General features: G+C 40.2%; 1 protein-coding gene across 1 annotated transcript; it reads left to right on the top strand.

The window, feature by feature from the left end:
* The first annotated feature begins 1,479 nt into the window (after positions 1-1,479).
* golga7bb (golgin A7 family, member Bb) lies at positions 1,480-15,416 on the top strand. Its single transcript, XM_085427724.1, has 5 exons — positions 1,480-1,537; positions 8,377-8,502; positions 9,312-9,464; positions 13,221-13,322; positions 15,333-15,416. Exons 1-5 carry the CDS (start codon positions 1,526-1,528, stop codon positions 15,414-15,416), a joined length of 477 nt encoding a protein of 158 aa, XP_085283850.1. The 5' UTR covers positions 1,480-1,525.
* The last annotated feature ends 361 nt before the right edge of the window (positions 15,417-15,777 follow it).

Here is a 15,777-nt window from a genome sequence, read left to right on the forward strand (position 1 = left end):
CTATTTGGGATTATTTAGGTTTAAAACTGTGTCAAAATTTAGCTTTGTGATGTTGACAAATCAGATAATGCATTAAATATGCATTAGATATTCTTTTTTTATGTTTCTTCAAGATTTTTTAAAGTCACCTGTATTCGGGTGTGTGATGGGCATTTCTTCGTGTTGCAGTGTAGGAGTTTCACTGCAATGTATTCCACTTCAATATGCACATAAATTAAATATTTACACTAAAAACCGCATCAGCTGAATAATAGGGTGTTTCAGCTCAGGCAAATGGTGCGGTCAGCGTGCCTAATAACGTGTACATGTGACTGAGCTTAAGATATATCAGAGACTGTCATATGGAGAACACACACACAGATTCACATGCAAACAAAACATGTGAATGTGGATATAAATAAACACAGCCCAAAGGAATCTGTGCCAGTGTGTGATTAGATACACATCTTTTCAAGCAATCTGGAGCAAGCAGTGATCTTGGCAGATAATATTAGTTTTGCATAATTTTCTTTTTGCTAGAGCACTCCTGTCTTATTTTTGGATTCTGTTTCCATTCACAAGAGTTGCTTGCTGTTGTGTCTTTCTAAATATAATGTGTGTTTGCATTGCCTGTGTTTGATTTGAGGGAGTTTGCCAGGGAAGTCGTTCATTTCAGCACACTGCATTCATGGTGTCAAACAAAGTCTTTTTACTCCCTGTAGTTCTTCATTCTCTCATTTTTATCTAAAGAAAAACATTTTCAGTAGCACAAACATATAAGTCTTTATCATGCTACCACATTTTAGTCGCGTTTTTCAATTTTAAGCCAACCTTCTAAATAATTCACCTCAGGTAAGACCTTGGTGTGTCCATGACGTGGAAGAATTTTCTGTTTCTTGAAGGGAAAAATGCAGCAAGTGCCTAGATATGAAAACAGGGTACAGTATGACTGAACAGAAGTATTTCTGCATGCTAGCAGTTAAGAGTGAGTCATCTGTTTAAAAAAAACAAACTTTCCTGTAATATTCCCAGTGGAATCACTTTATCATTCAATGTGATGATCTAATACCCAATGACCATTTTTATCATCATTATTATTAATACTCCACGCTGTAGAAACAGGACTAAGATAAAGCGATTGTTGGGCATCCTGACTGGTCACAAACAGAAGCAGCAGCCAGGGCACTTTGTTTGAATTATTGATAACCAATGTAATTATTAATATAGCCCTAAAATAAAAGGGGGGCAAAAAAGGAAAAACTAACCCAAATAAACTGCTGATGCTTCAAAGTAACCTCCGTTTGCTTTCTGAACTGTGACTGAATCTGAAAGCAGATTATTCTGGATAAACAGAAATTCAGATTAGCATAACCACCAGTGACCGCATCCCGCAGGAGTCTCCAGCAGGAGCGCGCGCAGTCACGCACACACACGTGCACGCGGGCGACCGCTTACCGGCGGGCTGTAGTTGCGTTGTCCCAAACAGCACGCGCAAACGGTTGCCGTTTTCAGCACGGGACAGATCCCGCAACCCACTCACTGCAATATGGCGACAGAGGTAAGGAAATTCTTTACATTTTCTGTGAGTGCTTTATGAAAAAAGCTCCAAGATGTATTGTGCACCTCCCTTTGCTGTTTTTCTAAGAAATCCAGCTTGAGAATTGCCGTCTTGTAACTGAATGTCTTACCTATTGTGCCTCCGATTTCTGTGTCTTATCGTGGTTCGGGTGAACGCTGTTTTATTTCAATCAAATCAGCCGACTGGATCTTGAGAGCTGTGTGAATTTGAAGTCGTGTAACAGTATCCTTACGTCAGGACATTTTTTTTCCTTCCCCGGCTTCAATTTCTTCTACTTTAATCAGTGTTTAGAAGCTGTGACTAATATCGTCTGATAAACAAGTGTTTGTTTTCCTTTCCCCTTCCAACACAGATACTGCTTTCTCAGGCATTGCCTGATAAAAAACAGAAACCAGTATCACTCAGACAGCTCCAGTAGGCTCAAAGCGGAGGAGGCTGATGACAGTGGTAATGATGATGGAGCAGTCAGCACCATGGACAGGGACAGCCTAACCATGTCTTTGCCTTGGTCATACTTTTAAATCAGCTCGATAAATCTTTATCCCTGCCACACACTTAACTCTCCACTGTCCGATTTCCTTCACGCCCACAAAAAAACATGGAAATTATTTATTCAAGAAAATGCAGAGATCCCATAACTGTTAGTGTTATTGGTTAGTATCACAGAGCACAACTGCTGGATAACCAGCCAGCTGCGATGAATTATCAAACCCCAGCCTTGTGTGTCAATGATTATATGTTTGTACATCATGTAAAGATACATGGAAGTCAAAAATACATTAAACAGACACACTGTGCTGTGGGACAAATTAAAGTGTCATTTTCTCAGTACTCATGGATCAGACTAAACATATCCACAACCCAACTACATACTTGCAGTTTTGTGACTATATGTAGCACAGTTGTGATGCTATAACACTCAGAAAATCAGTCACAGAGGTACCTGCCAAAATACCCTAAAAGCCATCAGGCTGAGCAGCACGTCTTCCTCTCCGTCAGTTTGCATCACCATATTGGTGAAGACATTATCATAATCATGATCTCAGGAGACAGCACATTTGGTTATATTCATACAACAGTGTGTTTGCATGCGTGTGGCTGTACATACATGACCATCTAACTTATTTCTGAGTGAAGGTATAATTCTTAAATAGTGATTCTGCAGGTAAAGGTGCAGGGGATAAGAAGCTTGGCAAGATCGATGCATATATTTTTTTCGGAGCCTGCAAGACCCTGGCAGAGTGTCCCTGACTTCCTTTGGTGGTCTGCCAGTATCCCTGTCCAAGCCCCATCAATTACACACAGACACACACAGGCACACACATGCCTACACAGGAACACAACATGCACACGCACCCAAACACATGCAGTGTATGCACCTAGGACAGATTTAATGTCCAAAGCCCATCAATTATCCATGCCATATTTAATGCGAACAGGCTGCTGCAGTTTGTAACCATCGGTGATTTGAGTCTGAGATGAGCACCACAGTTTGCTTCCTATCCATCTGCCTCTCAGCCTGTCTCTACTTCCCTGTCACATATTATATTAGAACTCATTCTATGACATTTATTGTTTGCCAAGTCAGCAAACGACTGCATTAAGTGTTGAGTAACACTCAGCTCATTCTGCAGACTGTTTATGCTGCATGGATGGACACTCTCTGGATCCATTAAGTCCACTACTGCCAGAGTTTCCTCGCAGACTGTAGGTTTGCTCCAGCTTGAGTATGACACTGTTAAGAAATAATGTGCAAAAGCACTGAAATCCCCACAGAGACCTGCACAGACTTAGCTCCCCACTGAGAAAAGGAAAAGAAAAAAGTCGTCCTTTTTCATGAAAATAATTTCTTCTATAAGCTTTGGTCCAACAGTTACTGTTCTTCGACCTAGATGTCATGACAGTCTCACAGTTTTGTCAACACTGTCAAAACATTATTGATTTATAGACCTCTGGATAACCCAGCTTGGCAGCAAGCATTAAAAACTCTGCTCTCAATGGCAGAGAATCACTTATATTATGAAGGGCTCAAAAGGGAGCTGAGTGTAACAAAACATGCTGAAAGGCTGCAGAAAACAAGAATGAAGTTTCTAAATCTGGGTGCATTTACTGTGCTGTAATCGTCTGTGTACCGTTTGCAATGCCTGCCCACTGGCAGCACTCACCCGTGCCGTCTGTATGTGCTCCCTGAGTCGGAGTGACTTAACTAGGAAACACGTCAGAGCAATGAGGCTCACAGATCTACAGATGCAAACTGCAGGAATTAAAGTGTGGGTTTGATTCAGCATGTAGGACTGAAAGAATATGACAGAGAAAAAATTATATTTTTCTCAGTCAACAGATTTCACTGATGCATTTTGCGTTTGATTACATTTTTTTTTGTCTACTCAAATTGGCAGAGTATGCTCATAGGGTATGAAAATGCTCTTTTTTTGTTCATCGTATGAAAGTCCTTCAAGAAAATTATTCACAATAAAATTGTAATGAACTGCGTATAAGGGGACAGCAGTTTATTATTTAGTAATTTAGGATATGTCTGTCATTGCCATGCAGTAAAGATTATCTATGTGGTTTTTATTCATCCTTGTTTACTTGATGCAGTACCTTTCTATGCGCTTGTTACCTGGTGAGGCACGTTTTTCTGAAATCTAATCAGTGTGCAGGCAAAAAAATATTAAACATAACGTTAAAGATGGGTGGGTGGAACTAGAAGTCAGACAGCGTAGCACCATGCAGAACTTCTTAACAGAGGCCTGTGTGATCAGTATCACACTTTAACATTGGTGTCTGCTTCTGCACTATATTTAAATGCAGGAATAGACCAGATTTGAACCCTTGGCTCCCATAGAGGAAACACAAGCAGTCTACCAAGATAAACCTGTTTGTCTTCAAGGTATAAATATACAGAGATACTTCAGCATTTCATATCACCACCAGAAGACTAAGAAAGTTTTTTTGTGTTCGATAGCATAAATGAAAAATAGCTGTTTCATCAACTGGAAGTAACTCTCGAGTGAGTATAAAACTGTCATAGATAACGAGTCAGACCCATCCACCCGGGTCCTACTGGTCCAGGTACTCTTACTTTTTTTGGCTGCTGTCTTTAGGGGTCAACACAGTAACTTATGTGAGTAAGTCATCAGCCCTCATCTCACCCTACCCCTAGCATCCTCTTCTGTCACACTAACCCTCCTTCCCTGCATCCATGAATCTTCTCTGTGGTCTTTCCTCTGTATATATATATATATATTTTTTTTTTGTGGGCGATCGTGGCTCAAGAGTTGGGAGTTCCCCTTGTAATTGGAAGATTGCCGGTTCGAGCCCCGGCTTGGACAGTCTCGGTCGTTGTGTCCTTGGGCAAGACACTTCACCCGTTGCCTACTGGTGGTGTCTTAACGGTCACCCTGAAAATCTTAGCATTTTCAACTCTGACACCTCCAGCTTTGCCTCTTGTTATTTCGTTACTGATACTCAATTGAAACCATTCATAAAAGCAGATCTCACTACCATCTTTTAAATTTCCCCTCTCACTCTCCCTTCTGTCCTTTTATTAAAAATCACCCCTGATACTCATCTCCACCAGCAGACTTGGTCTAGTAAATGCAGGTCATGAAATATCATGAAATATGGCAATGAGTTTGACAAAGATGTTTTATTAGTCTGATTTCCCAGTTTGATGGCATAATTATGATTATTGATGTCACTCAGTCTAAAGGAGCTTTGGCAAGAAGACAGGTTAAAAGGTTAAATATGTAGCCTCTTATGAGACTGAATTTGAGAGTGTTTCTCCAGCTTTAATCTCATTGGCTTTAGTTGCATGGAGTGCAAGATTGGGATACTGTGAAGCCTCGTGTTTAGGCAAATCACAGGGAGGGAGACACCCGCCTTTCTTCTTTTAGTGTAAGTTATGTGTAGTACAGACATGTAAGGCAGAGGTCTGTTGGTCAGGACGGGGCCAACTGTCCTCAATTCTAAAAAGACATCTAACGTATGTACATGCATGCAGTGCATGTATGTATAGCATCACATTCACATGCACACGTTCATAAAAGACGGACCTGCGTGATGTTAATGAGTCTCTCTTGTGGCCAGCTGATTCTGACTTGGATAAATGATGCTCAGCTCTGTGCTGAAACTGTAAATTGCTTCTATTAATAGAAGGACTTGTTGTTCATCATGATAGCCTGAAGATAACACTAGAAAGAGTGAGGGCTCCGTGGTGGCGAGAGACAGGGAAAGCAAAAAAAACCCCCAAAACTGTGTGTGTGTTTTGGGGAGGGGGGTGTATTAAAAGCTCTGGCTGTGAGATGGATGACTGTGGCTGTTAGCAGACAAAAATAGCAGCTTGGATGCTATTCCTGCTCGTGAGTGATACACCATATATAGAGATGAAAGGCTGGCACTGTACTAAGTCTGGCTACTGCCAAAAAGATGCAGTGTTTTTAAAGTAATTTAAACTTGATTATTTATCAGTAAATACTATACTTAAATACTAAGGTCTATAAGATAAGCTCTCTTGCTTGATGTATTTCAGCTCCTCAACAGTTTGTCTTCGTCATTTTTTTATGATCCAATGATCCAAACTGCAGACATGGAAACATCCTGATATAATATCAGTAGAATGTGCTTTTTCCCTGCTGACAGAACATGTCCACAAGGCAGCATCTGTTGCTCCAAAATCTCAATATATTATTTAGCATTCATAGTGTGTACAGATGTGCAAGTTATCCTGGCCATGTGAACTAATGCACTATGCCATCATTAAGGGAGGCTTTTTGAAGTCTGCACTGATAACAGGCTGGAGGGCCCTTTCCTTCTTAACTCTGAGGATTCACCTTCATTTATTTTAAATTATCAGAGGCTTAGGCAAGACAGTAGTGTTTCCTGGATATTGTTCATATATTTCCTGTTCTTGGTTACATGTGTTTTTACTTGACTTTGTGGATGCACTGACATGGTTCTAAGACGTGTTCATGAGCCACGTAATTACAACACCAGCATGTAATTAAAAATGACTGTTTTAATTAGGTGTAGTTCCAGCTACTCAGTATTGTCTGTGACATTTTGCTTGATTTATAATTCACCACATTACTGACCACAGATAATGAAATCCATGAATTCTTTCTTGCAGTTTCATGCTAAAAAGTGCTATTGTTAAATTGTAACTAATCTAACTATTTCCATCTGCTGCCTTTCATTTCTGGCAAAGATTTTTAGCATGACATATCTTTTCAGTCTTTTGTGGCCTCCATTTAAACTTTTGTTAATTTTTTAGACTTTTTAAAACCCTGTTTCATTAAATATGTTCTCTTTCTACTATTTACAAATAACTGCAAGGTTGAAATGATCTGCAAATTGAATTCTCTATTGACGTATGCACTGTATCCCAAATTTTTGGAAAGTCTTTCTCTGCCTCTTGCATGTACAAGCATGTACTTGGATAATATATAGGTCACAGTGACCCTGCTGTAACTGGCCAAGCCTTTAAAAAAAGAAAAAACTTAACAGCTGCACAAATGTTTAGCTTATCATGTGTACCATAGTGTTTTTATAAAATGATTTCAGGTTCTGTCTGAAGTGAACACAACCTCATATTTCCCACCTTATTTTCTCTCCTTCTCCCTGCCTTCTCCTCTTCCTGCATACTTTTACCGTATCCCTTATTACCGTCCTCTTGAGGACAGTAATTTAGATCAGCAGGGGATAAGTTTACAGTGCCCCACTTGCTTGTTGCTGTATGCTTTTAATGTAAATGACTGGGTGTAAAACACACTGTTCACCAACAAAGTGCTGTAAAGACCAGTCTTTTAATGTTCCAACATCAATTTTGATGTTGGAAGACAGCAATGAGAGTGCCAGCTACTTTAAGTCAAAGATGTTGGTGCATTAACATCGCATCAGTTCTTGAGTTTCAAACTTAAACTTAAATTTTATTGTGCAGCAAAAGCCTTTTTACACTTTCATTTCTGCAGTCCTGTGAAAAACTAAGAACATTCCATGATTCAACAGCTTGTAACGCCACCTTTAGCAGCAAGAACTTGAAGTATTTTGTCTTTTTCTTTTGTGTGACTTTATCAGTTTCTCACATCATAGGAGAGGCATTCTGGCTCACAGTGTTGCTTCATTTCACTGATGTTTGCATGTATTCACTTATACACAGCTCTCATAAGGTCCCACTACAGCATTTAATTCAGATTGTGGTCTGGATTTCATCTGGACCATTGCAACATCTTGATTCGTTTCTGTTTCAGCCATTGCTGCTGTGCTTGGGATTACTTTTCTGTTGCACGACCCAATTTGGGCCAAGCTTTAGCTATCAGACAGATGGCCTCACATTTAACTAATGCTTTGGTAAACAAGGAGATCAGAGGACAGAGGAGGAGATCCTGTTGCTACAAATCAAGCTCAAATCATCAACCCTACACCACCGTGCTTTACAGTTGGTATGAGATGTTTGTGCAGATACGCTGTTTGTGCTTTTGCTGTCATCTAACCTCCAAAGGACATTGTTCCAGATGTCTTGTGGTTCGTTCAGATGCAATTTGGCAAACCTAAGCTGCACAGCCATGTTCGTTTTAGAGGGATGAGTCCTCTTCTTGGCAACCTTTCCAAACAAACCAGTCTGGGTTATAGCTCTCTCTCTCTCTCTCTCTCTCTCTCTCTCTCTCTATATATATATATATATATATATATATATATATATATATATATATATATATATATATATATATAGCCATGGAGTGCTGCATGAATTGAAATGTATTCTTGACCACAAAATTAATTTTTCTGTTTTTTTCTTCTGTTTTGTATCTTCTTAGTTCCACAACCTTCAGGAGCTCCGGCACAGTCCATCGCTGGTCACCAAGGTGTTTATACAGAGAGACTACAGTGAAGGAACTGTGTGCCGATTCCAGGCCAAGTTTCCCTCAGAGCTTGACAACAGGGTGAGTCCAAACAAACTCAAATACCTAGACAAAGGCAATATAACCCCCCACTTCATATAACTCTAATTTGACTGATACAGAAAGATTGATGGCCCGTACTGTAGCCTTGTCTATTAAGCTAAACTCACAGATAGATGCAGATACACTTAAAACAACACTTGTGCATATGGGATGCTTCTTAAACCAGGAAACGTCTAATTCCTGTAATGCTGGTCCTCAAAAGCAAAAAGCTAATATTTGAAATGCACACATTATGCATAATAATTACAAGGGCATCATCCACAAATGGATGCAAATGTCTGTTGTATAAGTAATATATATGTTTCTCCCCATCTAACATCTCCTGAATGTATGCATGTGTGAACAGTTAAAGCAAAAGTAGATGCCTTTAGTTAAAGACTGTGTGAGAGAATGTGCTATTTATTTAAAGAGCAATTTTACTTTCTTTACCTTGCTTTAATTAGTGAATGGTGTTATGTAGGAGTATTATTGCATATTTGTCTAGCAATTTGCATATGAAGCAGACAATCCACACAAAGAGCAGAGCAAGAAAACATCAGTTGTCATCGATTTACTGCAAATGTTCTCTGTCAGATGGAAAAAATAGATTGCTGTCGTAGTTGTAAGTAATTGTTCATCAGGTTTTCCATATTCTGTAATCAAAGTTGTTGTTGTTTTAATTCCTTGAAAAAATTGTATTTTGGGTTGAGTAGAATACAGGCAGCATATTTGGCAGGCTAACAGAACATATTTCACTTGTGCCATTCTTACAACCGCTGTTGGTCTTGTTTGTTTTTGTTTATAAGTAGATTGAACGAACTTTACTTGAGGAGACAGTGAAGACCCTTAACTCTTATTATGCTGAGGCTGAAAAAATTGGAGGTCAGTCGTACCTGGAAGGATGTCTGGCTTGTGCAACAGCTTATATCATCTTCCTCTGCATGGAAACGCGATATGAAAAGGTAAGAAGTCTGTGTACACAAAATATTACATTTTGGGTGGAAATACTGTATAATTACAACTTTTTTTAACTTGTCATGTTTTTGTTTCAGTTTGCTGCTTTTTATAGAGGTTGTAGCTTTAAAATGAGTTAAAATTAGCCTTTTAAATATAAAAATACAATTATTATTCCATTAACCGTCTTTAAGATCTGCTGTAGGTAAAACAACAGACTTTTGCTGTAAATACAACTATTCTTTCAGTTTACTGCACACTTCGATTCAGCCACCATCTATTCCTCAGGCTCACTTTATGAGCTTTTTTTATGTTTTGTATGGAGTTCAGTGAGCATCTTCTATACTGTCTCCCTTTTCAAACCTGAAACCACATCTTGAACTAGAATGTGTCTTTAAATTGCAGCACAAGACAACCTGTATTGCACTCTCTTCTCTGGGTATTGCACAGGCATAGCGAAAACGCCATGCAAACCCAAACACAGTTCACAAGTGATAGCACATTATTCATGCTGCACGTATCCCACATGCCTTGGTAGGAGACTGAGGAACCTGGAAAAAAAAACAGCAAAAGATGCACACAAATGCCTCAGTGGACAGAGCCCAGAATCTCAGAATGTGAGATGAAGGTGAACCTTTTAATGCGCAGTGATGAACTCCACTTACAGAAGTGTTATTTTCTCCCCTATGTGTCAATTTCTATTGAATTCAACTCTTTCCCACTCAAAAAAACATTAAGCCTCATCCGGCTCTTTAAGAAGAGAACACACAGTTCTAGGAGATGCAATCTCTCTCTCTGTCTGTCCACCAGAGTTTAAAACTCACTCTAAAGGCCACACAAGTGTGCCGCTGGATAAGGCATGGCACGCCAGCTGACGCTTACCTAAAGTAAGATGCCCATCTTGACAAAGGGCAGGTGGTTAAAGCTCCGCATGGCTGTGTAGCTGCTTGTTAATCACTGAAATGGAACAGGAACACACGCACACATAACACAATCGCATAGGCAGACACAGCGAGCATGATTAATCCTCTTGTGATTTTGTGTGTACCTGCCGCCGTTTTAGATAGAACTGGAGCTGCATGAAGTTTTCAGCATTCCTCTCTGTTCTGATCTCTGTCATCTCCCTTGTCTTGTTGCATTTTGTAAACATTTCTTCATCAAAGGACTACAGAGGTACTAGGAGCTTGACCAAGAAGTACAAAAGGACTTATTGCTGAGTTGAAGCCATGCAGAAATTGCCTAGTCTGAGGCTCTTTTCATCTCCCTGTCAGCTGGGTGCTGCCCCATTAAGATCCTGAGATTCTATCAGTTTCTCAGGAGAGTTGTTTATTTGCTTGCTTAACTCAGCCATCTTGGCTGAACAACATTATGACTGATGATGATAAAGTGTACCCACCCAAGTTGATGCTGCATGTTCATGTGCGTCCGAGTCCCACAACACAGCGCTCGCAGATCAGGGTGCAGATTCACTGGAGTCCCTTGATGCTTACATCTCACACCATCAAAGGACACTGATTGCTCCCAGCATGTCAGAACAGATACATGTGCTTAAAAACATTCACAAGACTTCCCTCACGCACACTTTGTGCCCTCCATCTTCTACTTTTCTTCTCGTATTATTGACAAGAATGTAGCTGAACATACAGTATGGGTTTCTAAAGGACACGTGTACACACGCATAAAATCCTTTATATTGCATTTGGTAGCATAAGCAGGGGATTGTGCGTATGCTGTCACAAACACAAAGCTTTTCCCAGAAGGGCTGTCACACACACATGCCAGTACAACACAGGCACAGCTTGGATACTTGACTGTCATATTGTTACACCGAAGAGGATTGAGCTGCCCCGAGAGCTCGCTAGCAAGTGAAAGGATTGGCCTTTTCCCTGAACCACAGTAAACTGATTAGTCAGGGCTCCTCTGTGTGTCTCTCTGCCACTTTACCGCGATGCTTGATTCTCTTGGAGTTTGTAGCAAAGGAAATGGTTTGTGTTGCGTTAAGAAATGTGTGGATATCTTATAAGTCAAATATTGATTGCTTTGTGCTCAGCGCTATTTCACATGGATCTCACTGATTTAAAGAACAGCGGGGCAAAACCGCTGAATTTCGATGGCTTCAGTTCAATGTCTTTTCACTGAGAAACGCAATGTCCTAATGTTTTCCAGACATTTTATTGCAAAAGTATCTTTTTCCAATGGGAGACAAAAAATATTTCTTCTGTTGTTTAGTCTCCACTAACAAGGGTCACTGTATAAGCAGCTGGGCCTGCAGCTGTACGAGGCCTTTGACATACTAGAGGAGCACAGTGCTCAGTGAACTGCTTAGTGTTGTTTTAATCACTCTAGGCTGTGTGCTGCAATGACCTTTAGCTAACTCACAAAAAAGGATGTGAATTTGTCATGTTCAATAGAACCATTTTCACACTTACTGCAGCTCGGAAACTTTGAAGTCATTACGCAGCAGAGCTGTACTTAGGAATGCAAATGTATGAATCAGCGGCGCTGGACATGAGAGAGTCTGCACCCTGCCAAATATTATAAAATCTGTGCAATGCCCTTGTTAAAACAGGGCAGGTAGTAGTTGGAAGAAGTGACAGCAAGCAAATGCTTCTCCTGTCTCCTCCTCAGACCTGAGGAAATGTACAGCATCTCTAGAAAATCATAAAGAATTTAAATAAGCTCTCTTTAATAGAGTTGTACATATTGGTTAACATGTGTAGCGGCAGCAGCTCTGTGGGTGCAAATGAGGCACAGAGGAACACGGCGCTGGCCGACATGACACTGGCAGAGTTTAGGCGAGCCGTGGTACATCAGCATGATTTGTTCCCATGGAGGCATAGCTAAGGCTGAATAAGCCGTTTTAATAAACCCACTTTAGCTAATAGCTGCCTGTTTGGCATTTGGTTGCTATCAGCAGCATCGCTGGAACAACATTCAGTTCTTAGGTTTCGTAGACACTATTTAAATCTCCAGATAAAACGGTTTGTGTGCAGTTGCAATGAATGAGAGAATGTATACAGACATGCTTGTTTGAATCTGTGTGCCAAAGCATGGCCTGAACCGCACAGATTCACTCCACTGCTGCTCTGTGGTTTTCGCACAGTTGCTGCAATGCTCACTTGCAAAACCGAGAAAAACGTCCACTGCCAGTGCAATCTAAATAAACTGTCCACTTCATATTTTAGAGCCTTGACAGTTAACCAAGGCATGACATTTAGCCTTAAAGAGAGCCATCTTTTGAATAAGGAACTCAAGCTTCCAAATGGAAAAGTTCAAAAGGAGAAAAGCTCATACTCATCATTTTTAGTAATTCAATTCATGCAGCCCTGCTTGACAAGAGTGGCTTGGAAGTATGCAGAAAAAATAGCTGCTATACTTGGAGCATAATGGAATTACTTTAAGTTTGGATTTTAATGCGCAGGAAAAATAAAGCCGGGCAATGATTTGACAGAGCTGGTATCATATGCCGCATGCTAAGTATGCGCAGAAGGACTGCAAATTAGTTTCTTTCATTTTTCATATTTTCCAGAGGTTAAAGTAACTTGGGCCAATTTAACCTCTTTTAGATACTGTGTGTAACACAGAACGCATCCTGAAAAAGTAGTCGGCAGGTACTGAATCTCAGTTCGCTCTTATTATTTTTTTATGGGAGCCTGATTGTCCTACTTGGGTTTTCATCTTACCTCCAACATTTCTAATCAAATCTGGATTACCTCCAGAGGTACTTGTTCTAATACCTCTCTGCCCCCCTTGTTTTATTCCAGGTGCTGAGGAAGATATCAGGTTTCATCCAGGAGCAGAATGAGAAGATCTACGCTCCTCGAGGTCTGCTGCTCACAGACCCCATAGAGAGAGGAATGAGGGTTGTATCCTCCTCCCATATGTTACTGTAATCTCTGTGCAACAAATAGATAGTGGATAAAGGCCCAGACAGGACAGCTCAACATTTATAAGACAGTTTAAAGATGGCGTGGAAAGACATTGGTTAGAATTATTGAAACTGGTGGAAACATCTGGATTTGATACAGCAAATGGATGAACTTCTTCATAAATTACCATCAGGATGCCCATGAACAAGACACTTAAAGTCCAGCTGCTGCAGAGTAGCTGTTCACTGGCCAACTATTTTTTATCGTGAGTAAATCTTAAAAAAGCTCTGAAAAAAACAGAAAGTTCTGTGTTTTGATATGGAAATATGCAAAAAATAAAAAATAAATAATATTAATGTGGTCAATCGGAAGTAAGGTTTTATATCAAGGCCTTTTTAATGATTTCCAAGTTTTCATGTGGCTGTTCTTTTATAGATGAATTGCTACATTTTCAGGAGTGGACAGCACTATATCTCCTATTGACAGCTGGACTGATACCAGCACAGACACATGGAGAGAGTGAATGTGTCCAATAGACCATCACACAGTCCTGGCTCACACTGGCCCAAAGAAAAAAAACGGGCTGCAGGTCAACCCATTACCAACTCTTAAAAAACTGAGTGGTTATGCAGAGAACGAATGGTTGAAATTAAAAGGTGATATTAATAAATGAAGCAGACAGTCTCAAAGGAGAGAAAACAATGGAAGCAAAGAAACCAGAGACATACAGAGAAAGTTATTATCAATAAAAAAAGAAGAGGCCTACAAAGAAAGTAATACATAAACAAACAAAGGGGGAGACGCAGACAAGAGGAATTCTGGAAGGAGAAACCCAGAAGGAAGAAATTCATGGCAGACTATTGTTATGTTGTTTTTTTAATAAGCTCAGGTTTCCTTGATGCAGAAGGAATTTTTCAAGAGACTCTGATGTGAGTTCATATGGTTCAGAAGCTGTCCTCCTATTGGGGGCTCAGCTTCCTCACCTTCATGTAGCTACAAACACAAGTAAACATAATATAGACATGTGCCAGAGACAGGCCACCATTAAAATCCACTGACTACGTTAAAGAGCAGAGCCTATAGGCTCGACTCTCTCAGACCTTTTCAATAGAATAGTAGAAGCCTTCACAAGTAATTAAGTTTAGCCTCGTGAACATTTTATTAACAGTAAAATCAACATATGATGATAGTAGAGTAGCGCTGTCCAGTAAGACCATTGCCAAGGTTTATGAATGTAAGCAGAGAGTTCAGATAACTTTGATTCATACATTTCTGGACAGTGACACGCTTTTTGTCGCTACGCCACCACAGTGGATTTTAAGTAAACCAACGAGATGTGATCAGGGAACAGAGTTTCTGCTTTAACTAAAAAGCATTAATCCAAAATTATTTTTTAATCATTGAGGAATTAAAAGCAATTTTTAAACATTGTCTCCCATTCTCCGTGGCTCAAAAGGAATTTCACTATTTCCTGACAAGCAGTTCGACAGCCAGATGTTCCCTTGTTATTTTATGACAATCTAAGCAGATAAAAAATCTGGTGTTGAACTTGCGTTTGGTAGCCATTCGCTGGAACTCGCTGATGTGCAAAGAGCTGCAAGTTTATGCAAGAGAAGGAAGCTCTTATTTAGATGAAAAAGAGAGAAAACAAAATTTCTTCTTTAAAAGTAGGAATCCACTGGCCAGCACAGTAACAGGAGAAGGCCACAGAAGGCTACTAAATTATAAGATTGCAGAGTTCTTTCCACAATTAAGAAAAACAATTTCTTTGCATATAATCAAGTCAAGGAGACCCTGGAGGAGTCTGCAAACAAGAGAACCCTTCATGAATGGAAATACAGAGGATTTAGAACAAACCACTGGTTACACTGAAGAACAGTAAGGTCAGATTAGGCTTGCCCAAATAGTTGAAATACCTTACTGAGGTTTCTAAAACTGTATTGCTTTAAATTCTCATGGAATTTGTCGACAACGCACAGTGATCCTTGACATTCATCAAATTTTCAGCTTGAGATCAGCGTGTTTGAAGACCGGGGCTCGGGCGGCTCCAGTCCCAGCAGCACCATGTCGTCGGGCAGCAGCGCTCGGTGACTGGAGGGGCAGCACCAGGCTTACGGATACCACCACAGGGGCAGCGGCACACTTACCAACATCCGCATGCTGAAACATGAGAGCACCAGGTTCTAGGACGAGTGGAAAGAAAAAGGCGAGGAGGTGATTCACAACATTCATGCTCTCTCTGCTGGGGCCGACAATGTATCACCTCCAGAAGAAGAGCTGGCTTAAAAACACACCCTGGATACAAAACAGAATAAACACAAGTGCAACAGAACCCACACATACTCTAATCGTTAGACACAGCAACCAGTGTTTCTGTGAAGAAATATCCTACACTCTCCAAGAGCTATCAAACTAAAATACTCATTGATTGTTTTTGCTCTAATTTTTTTCC

This window comes from Rhamphochromis longiceps, linkage group LG13 (assembly GCF_057381845.1).
Source record: "Rhamphochromis longiceps isolate RC_006_pf linkage group LG13, R_longiceps_female_GT1.1, whole genome shotgun sequence".
In the NCBI taxonomy this organism is placed as follows: Eukaryota; Metazoa; Chordata; class Actinopteri; order Cichliformes; family Cichlidae; genus Rhamphochromis; species Rhamphochromis longiceps.